The sequence below is a fragment of the Haemaphysalis longicornis genome, unplaced genomic scaffold (genome assembly GCF_048455015.1).
Source record: "Haemaphysalis longicornis isolate Haplotype H1 unplaced genomic scaffold, Haemaphysalis longicornis Haplotype H1 scaffold_76, whole genome shotgun sequence".
Lineage (NCBI taxonomy): Eukaryota > Metazoa > Arthropoda > Arachnida > Ixodida > Ixodidae > Haemaphysalis > Haemaphysalis longicornis.
Window position 1 is genome coordinate 1,372,570 of NW_027526436.1, and position 8,465 is coordinate 1,381,034.

Genomic DNA, 8,465 nt, shown 5'->3' on the forward strand with positions numbered 1-8,465 from the left:
CACCTGGCGGACATTTTTCTCCACTTTCTTTCTTTCCAAATTCTTTCTGTTTCAATACCCTACCACATCCTCTCCTTTGCTTTCTGAGGTTTTCTTGACTGCCAACCCTTATTTCCTATATATATATATATATATATATATATATATATATATATATATAAAGGAAGCAGTTGAACTTTTGAAGATGGTAGAGAACACAAGAAAAGAACTTTGCTGAAACGTTGGCAACAATCGTGCTTTTACCTTGTTGAAAGTTTTCTTATCTTGTATATATATATTGTCACGCTCGAAACTGTACAGCGCTAGACTAGTCGCGACCAATCCCCAAGTGGGGTATGCGTCAAGGGGTGGAGCAGAAGAGGAAGTAGAGGACGAACCGCACTCGTACTGACCGCAGGATCGGTGGCCGCCTCCTTCAACGCTCTTATTCCTATTAACAGCTTTAATTAAACCCTTTGCACCGTAACAGTTTGTGGTGGAGGTGCTGGGTAACCGTGGAAGGAAGACGGAGCCACTGGAACTTCGCCGAAGCCGCCGAGTCGCCGGTCTCTCCCCGGTGCGTGTACCTCTGACTGGGGCTGCAAAAACAGTTCAAGCCATGCCGATGGCCAACTGGCAGCCGTACAGGGAGCCACGTTCGTTCTCTGGGAACAAAGGGGACGACGTCGACGAATGGCTCGTGCACTACGACCGGGTGAGCAAGTTTAACCACTGGGATGCGGCCGCCAAGCGGGCAAACATCGAGGTATTCTTGACGGGCACTGCGCTGACGTGGTTTGAAAACCACGAGGCGAAGCTAACCACTTGGGACCGGCTAGTGGAGGATATGAAGAAGCGCTTTGGGGATTCGTTGGCAAAAAAGAAGCTAGCAGAGCAGACGCTACATCAGCGAGCACAAGTGGCTGGGGAGTCTTGCATGACCTACATCGAAGAAGTATTCAAATTGTGCCGGATTGTGAATCCCGCAATGTCTGAGGAAGATCGGGTTGGCCACATTCTTAAGGGTATCGCTGAAGACGTGTATGCTTTCCTCATCAGTAAGGAGAGCCTTTTTTTAATTCCTTTTAAGATTCCGTGTTCCCCCCCACCCCCCAAGAATAAAGAAAAATAAAGTGGGGAACAATACCCGCTCCAGCAAGGCTATGGCAGGTTTAAAGCCAATATAAAATAAATGAATGGGGCTAAAAGCCAAACTTTCTCTTTTTTTAATGAAAGCCAATTTGCAGGGTTAAAAAAAAAAACTACTTTTCACGTTCCATACGCTCGGGCAGCAGGTACATAGAACGTGAGAAGAGAGTCGGCAATCAAGGATGTGAATGAAAGTAAACAAAGAAAACAGGTAGCAAAATGTCCTAATTGTGAAGTGCAGTTGAAAAATGTAGTAGCTAGCAGCGTGAAAAACAAAACCCGGAGAGGCAGCAGAGGAGAAAAAAAAAATACAAATACATATGGTGTTTCACTTATAAAGTTCGCCACAAATGTCCGTCTAGAGGTTGCTGTTTTAAAATGAAAGTCCAGTTGGGGTATTCCCGTTCACGAGAATATCTAACTGCGACGCCCTGCTGAAACAGCGAACACATTATGCACAGTATCCAGAAAATACAAAACGAAGCACCGCCGAGGCACTGTAAAGGTAATAAATAGAAAGTCACTGGGTCCAGCGTAAACACTGCTGCCACTCACTGTCACATGGTACACGCGATAAAAAAAAAAACGATACCACGCTGAAGAAAGGCACGAATTGTCCCAGGGAACAGGACTCCAGAGAGAACACGTGTTTCCTGTCATGTGCACACAAAACACAACTTGAGGGAAAAAAAAAAAAAACACGCACTGGAGAGCCGCACAGATCACACGTGACATGTTGGGCCGCAGGAATGCCCAGGCTTGTGGATGGTACGTCGCCGATGAAGGACCATTGGAGACACACCGGCATCACACGTCGGGTAAGGAACGGGAAATGAAGTCGACGAGCTCGATTAGGATCTGGATGGCTTCAGAATTATCCAATAGATGCCGAAGGTTTGGCGGTTCAAGTGGTGGCCGCACGATGCGAAGCAGTCGTTGAATGTATGATGACGTTTTTGAACACTGCGTCAGATAGTGCGAGACGGAAGTGGCGGCCGCACCGCAAAAGCACAGGCAGTCCGGCGTAAGTTCGAGACGGAAGAAATAGTGAGGGAATCGGCCATGTCCAGTTATAAGATGAGTAAGTTTTTTAGACGGCGGAAAAGAAGCAGGCAGATTGAGAACACTCGGAGTCCAGCGGAATAATTCTGTGTCACTGTTGTTCGATGACCACGCCTCCTGCCACAATAGGCGACCTGCTTTCAATAGCGACGAGCGGACCATATGTTTGGATATTTTCCCGCACACATCCTGTCCTCGCGTAGCAGCACTTCGCGCGACTGCGTCGGCGATTTCGTTTCCCCACACGTTAGAGTGCGCTGGCACATGGTACAAGGCCAAGGAGACCGAGTTCGAGAGCAAGAGAATGTCCTGTTTCAATTGATGGATTGTGGAGGACTTATTGAAAGGATTGTTGAGTGCCAGAAGTACAGAAAGACTGTCAGAGTATATATTGACAGGAGAGGAAGGCCTATTGTCCAGGAGGAACTCGATGAGTTTTTGCAGCGCTATCACTTCAGCGTCAAAGGATGTAGTGGGAGAAACTAAACGGAACCTTCTTACGGCGTGCACGCGGTCAGGCCCGTTCAGAATGACAAAGGCTGCTCCAGCCGCAGTGGGTGTGTGGGAACCGTCTGTGAAAGCGTGGAGAGCGGAGAGATGAAGTCGCTGGTTCGCCTCCGCGCTCGTCAGGCGGCCACTTTGGACACGAAGACGTCGCGCAGGGTGAGTGGCGAGACCGATGGGAAGGTCTACGTCGGCAGGTCTGAAGGAAACCGAGTGGAATGTGATTGATTGTCGATGATGAAACAGTAAAAAGATGCGCACAGCGATGTCAAGGTGAATGTGTAACGGGAGCGCATTGGCGATAACCTCAAGGGCTGCTGTCCTCGTCGTGGTGTAAGCTCCCGTGATCGCGAACAATGATGACCTAAGCAATGAGTGAACTCGAGCTTTTAAACTATGGTGTTGATTTAAGTGCCACCAAGCGGGAGCGGCGTAGGAAATTGCAGGAAGGACGACCAGATGATGCAGTTGACGCAGATGAGAACGGTTGACGAGGGTGTGCATGCGTGCAAATCTAGTGAGTGAACCAGCCATTTTCTCAACAATTGATTTTAAATGATTGGTGTGGGCCACAAAGGTCAAGTGGTTGTCAAATACAACTCCTAGCAGTTTCATTTCGGTGACTTGCTTGAGGGTTACACCAAGAAGTCTGATGGTAGGCTTCCGTATCGCACCTCGGTCACCTCTTGAAACGAGGAGGCAAGAACATTTGGAAGGGTTTAGCCTTAGCTTCGCCTTCTCTGCCCAAGTAGTAATCTTGGAAAGCGTTTCATGGGCAGTGGCTTCTAGTTGACGGCGCGTGCGCGCGTGAATGACGATAACCGTGTCATCTGCGTAGGCCTGTAAATACGTGTCTTCCGGCATGGGAATGCAGAGCATGTCAAAAATATAGGCATTCCACAAAAGCGGGCTAATGGGAGAACCTTGAGGAGACCCCTTTGTTGTGAAGTGGGTAATGTTTCCTGAGAACGCCTCGTAACGAACAGTGCGCCCTTCAAGGAAAGATTTTAGCAGCTCATAGATGTTTCTAGGGCAATTGTGTGTGCGAAAAAAGTACAAAAGTCGGGGGTGCCAAATAGTGTCAAATGCCCCAGCGAAATCAAGGGATATAACAAGAGACAGACCACCATGGTCTCGATGGTGTTGCAGACGGCTACGCAAATCAAACAAAGCGGTTGTTGTGTTGTGTCCCAAGGTAAAGCCATACTGATGTGGATGAAGGAGCCCTGAACGGTGTAGAAAATAGTAAAATCGTGAATTTAGCATTCGTTCTAGCAGCTTCCCAATCATCGACGTAATGCATATTGTCCTGTATGAAGAAGGCTCCGTTGGCGGACGTCCAGGTTTCAATAAAAATTTAACGTGGGCTTGCTTCCAGTGAGGAGGAAAATAGCCAAGAAGGCGGCAAGAGTTGAACACGTGAAGCAGGAACGAAGAGATGTGGTGAACAAGAAGATGAACCATGGGAGTGGTGATGTTATCAGGTCCCGGAGCAGAACCCAAATTCAGTTTTCTGGAGGCCAATCGCAACTCATCCAGAGTAAAAAGCTCGTCGTGGACTTCCGCGTGGTATCTAGTTGTGGCAATGACGACCCTCAGTGCTTTGTGGGCCAGAGTGTCGTCTTCATGGCAATCAGAAGGGAAGTGAGTTTTCAGGAGGAGACCTGCCGACTCTAATGTGCTTGTTGTCGACGTATCATCCGGTAAGTGCAGAGGGGATAAAACAGAAGGTACTCGGTGCTTCCGAAACGCGGCTTTGAATGGTTGCCCGAACAAGCTCTTGCGGGACGCATCTGCACATGCCTGTCTTAGGGCCTTGTCCTTGGCGATCTGTATGTGCTCTCTGTAGGCGGCGAGACTCCTGTAATAAACAATACGATGATTTGCCCGCAAGAGTGGATCCCGGCACTTTTGGTGCCGCCTCCGCAATACTCGCACCGCCGATCTTTCCCTCGCCAGAGCGTCGCTCCACCACGCGTTTCCCCTGTGTTCCTTCAGGGGTCGTTCAAACTTATTTTTTAATCTGGCTAATTTGGAATAGAAAACGTCCAGAACTGTGTTGAGGGCGGACTTCGTACAGACATCTTGCGGGTTAAAATTTTGAATCCAATCATCCGCTGCCAATTCCTCAACCAAATATTGTAATGATGCCTTGGTAAGTCGTCTTTTCAAGGGCAGTGGAAACCGTTGCAGGCCGAATACCACGTACTTGTGATCTGATAAAGTTGGCGTGTCATGTACATTCCACAAACAATCACCTTCCCAAATGGGACCGGAAACAAGGGTAAGGTCGATCCAAGACTCCGAGTAGGCATTTTGAAAGGTTGCTACCGAATTTGGGTCATTCAGTATTTTGAGTCGGTTTGAATGGATGAAGTGGGCGAGCTGGGCGCCACGGGAGTTCAAAACATCGCCTCCCCAAATGGGATTCCGGGCGTTGAAATCTCCTGCCAATATCACATTCGTAGCACAGTATCGTTCGAGGACGTCATTAATCCGAGACAAAATAAAGTCCATCGGCACTGATGGCGCAGCATAAGTAGCGATCAGAAGCATGGTGGACTGCTGATTTTGAAGTCGCAGAGCTACAATATAAGGAGACACGGTGAGGGGAAAGACATCAAATTTACGCCGGGGTATGAGGACCATGCATCGGGGAGTGTCTTGATGCAGAAAACGAAGCCAATTGGGTGGCACTCCAAGCACGGTTGATCCGCTGGCATATGGATCACAAACAATAGCCACATCAATGTGCTCTGCCTCAACGAAATCAACAAGATGTGGAGTTGCCGCACGAGTGTGGTCTAGGTTTGTCTGAAGAAATTTTAAAGAATCCATGTGGAATTTTGAGCGGTCGGTTGGTTGGAGCTGGAGCTGTTGTGCTAGGCGGAAACGGTAGAGGGCGAGGTAGATGTCGGAGTGGTGTCATAAATAGTTTTTTGACGCATGCGGGCAACCCTCCATTCGATCGTAAAACAGCACTGTGCGTTGAAGGTGTGGTTGAAACGTCGCCCTGCGGCGCGACACTCCCTGCACACAACGTTCTCTTTGTCGGCAAGGGTGCAGTCTTCTGCGAGGTGATCACCCGCACAGTTCAAGCAGCAGACACTCTCCGAGTTGCATCGTAGAGCGACGTGGCCGTATGTGCAACAACGACTGCACGCCGCCACGTAGAAATTTTCTTTAATGGGACAGGACGTCCATCCGATCAATAAGCGATCTTTCGCTTTCAGGATGTGGTAGACGGACGGCGAAACCTCCACAATATGGACGTTATTACCAGTACGGTCTTTAAAGTAGGTCCTGTGTTTAAACTCTTCATCGCGGATATTCAACCCATTGCGAGCATTGATGTTCGTGCGCAATATACCTGGAACGATGCTGGGGTCTACACCACTAATTTTAAACTGTGGCAAACGGCGTGGAGGACGGATGACTTTGATGGCTGTTCTAAGCTGAGTGTTTCCTTCGATGGCTTTTTCGAGATTCTCAATCGAAGCTCGGTCCGCAGACACTACCGTCAGCCCGGTGCGGTTGGGAATGAGTTTAACTTGTTTCACTCCGATTCCGGATGGATCGTTGCCAAAAGTTGATTTGAGCAGGGTAATAGTTTCGGGGCCAGGATGAGCAGATGGAAGAAGAGGCCTAATGTGCAAAACGTGGTTTGGGTCAGTTGCAAGAGGCCTAACTTCTTTGTCTGGGTGGTGCTGCACAGGCTGAAGGGGAGGATAGAGTGACGGTTCGGGGACGCGTGCATTGCACGCAGAGTCCCTGGGATTACGCAGAGCATTCGCGAAGGACTGCCGCGGGACAGGTGGTGGATTATGTGGGATGACTTCTTCATGGCGGCACTCCGCTAACTGCGATCGTAGCTCGTCGATCGTGCCTTCGGCGCGGGATAACTTCGTACGTAGGGACATGAACATTGTCTGCAAGTCGAAGAAGATGTCCATAATCCTTTCGCGCACTGGGTGCAATACTTTGTTTCTTCCATCACTGAGAACATTTAGGAGCTGCTTCCCTTTGTCGCAGAGGAGGGAGGTATCTTCTTCTCTTTCGACAGGCGATCCCTCAAAAGGGTGCGTCGGACGCGCCACAGGGCTGGAAGCACGGACACTGTCAGTGTGAGCATGATCCCGAGGGGGATTGCACCCCTCTGCATGATGATGACTACCTTGGGGATTGCCAGCTAGTAATGGCTCTTCATCTTGAATCTCTCGTTGAACATCACCGTTCGGATCGTTAGCGCCGTCTGCAAGTGACCCACGAGATGCTTGGCGGAGCGCGACGGGTGGTTGATGTTCCATTGCGTCCCTGAAGTGAGATCGCCTCGGGCGCTTCAATGCAGGTTTCCCTGCGGCCTATACACGATGGCTTCCAACCCACACTAAGCCTAACCGGCAAACCGGGCTCCTACAGTCAAACCCATTGCCTTGGGAAAAACATGCAGGCTCACCGGCACCACCGGAGACGCTCGGACGAAGGAACGTGCCGCTGATTAATCACCTCGAGGTTCGTGGACTGGAAAATCACGCTGCGAACACAGAGCAGAAAAAATCGTGGCTTCGTCTTCCTCTGCCTCGGAAAAATTTTTTTTTCCGAGTCTTGCATGACCTACATCGAAGAAGTATTGAAATTGTGCCGGATTGTGAATCCCGCAATGTCTGAGGAAGATCGGGTTGGCCACATTCTTAAGGGTATCGCTGAAGACGTGTATGCTTTCCTCATCAGTAAGGAGAGCCTGGACACAGTAGAAAACGTCATACGACATTGTCAGGCATTCGCAGCCCTGAAGACCCGTCGCATAGCACCAAAGTTTGGTCGCTTGCCAAACGTCACCACTATAGCCAGCGTAGACGACACCCAGGCCATGGACTTGTCATCGACGATAAGGCAAATAGTTCGGGAAGAACTGCGCCGACATGACGAATCGGTGCATCGCATCAACACCACTTGCGACTGCCATCCGCCATGCGATGCCCTGATGCGACGTGTACCGGTCGGCTACTACGCTCCGCGAAATGACGCTCCCCGACGTTCATGGGCCCCTACAGAATTTCATCCGTCCGTGAACACTGCTAGCTTTGACGATCACCGTGTCCACCCTTCCCGGAACTCTGATAACTGCGACAGCCATCGTTACTCATTTGAAGCAGCTGAAACGAATACTTGGTCCTCACCACGCGGTGTGTACTCACGCCGTGATGACGAATATTACGGTGAAGGTCGACGGGCCTACAGACCTCACACACAGCCCACTACGTTCATGCAGCCCGACAGGATTCGCCGCCCGCAGCCTGCCTGCTACTGGTGTGGGATTCCGGCCCACATTGCAAGGTTTTGCCGTCGTCGTCGCGAAGAGCAAGCACAGAATTCCCGGTATGCTGCTTCAGGACCTAACCACACTGTCGAAAGTCACTGGTCTCAGTTCCCGCTTTCCGCTAACAATTTTCGGACCAGTTCGCAGCGCAATGCTTCTCCGGCCACCTCCGATCGCAGCATAACACCACCCGCTGGACGACAGCGCCGATCCCCATCGCCTGGTCGCCGCGCTGCATCCCCTTCGCCGGGAAACTAGCCGGCGCGACCGATGGAGGTGAGGTCGCCGGACAGCCTTCGATAGATAAACATCCTCTGCCAGTATTTATGATGACAAACAAAGTTCAAGTGCTCGTGGACGGTGTTTCTACAGTGTCTTTAGTTGACACTGCTGCAACGGTTTCAATTATGAGTAATGCGTTTAAAGATCGCCTGGGACGTAAAGTGATGTT

The 8,465-nt window shown here is 50.1% G+C and overlaps 1 protein-coding gene across 1 annotated transcript; it reads left to right on the forward strand.

The window, feature by feature from the left end:
• Positions 1–598: 598 nt before the first annotated feature.
• Positions 599–7,880, forward strand: LOC144148091 (uncharacterized; the record flags this gene model as incomplete). Its single annotated transcript, XM_077679680.1, has 2 exons — positions 599–925; positions 7,313–7,880. Coding segments are annotated over exons 1-2 (895 nt in total), but the record flags the coding sequence as incomplete, so codon positions are not given.
• Between the last annotated feature and the right edge of the window lie 585 nt (positions 7,881–8,465).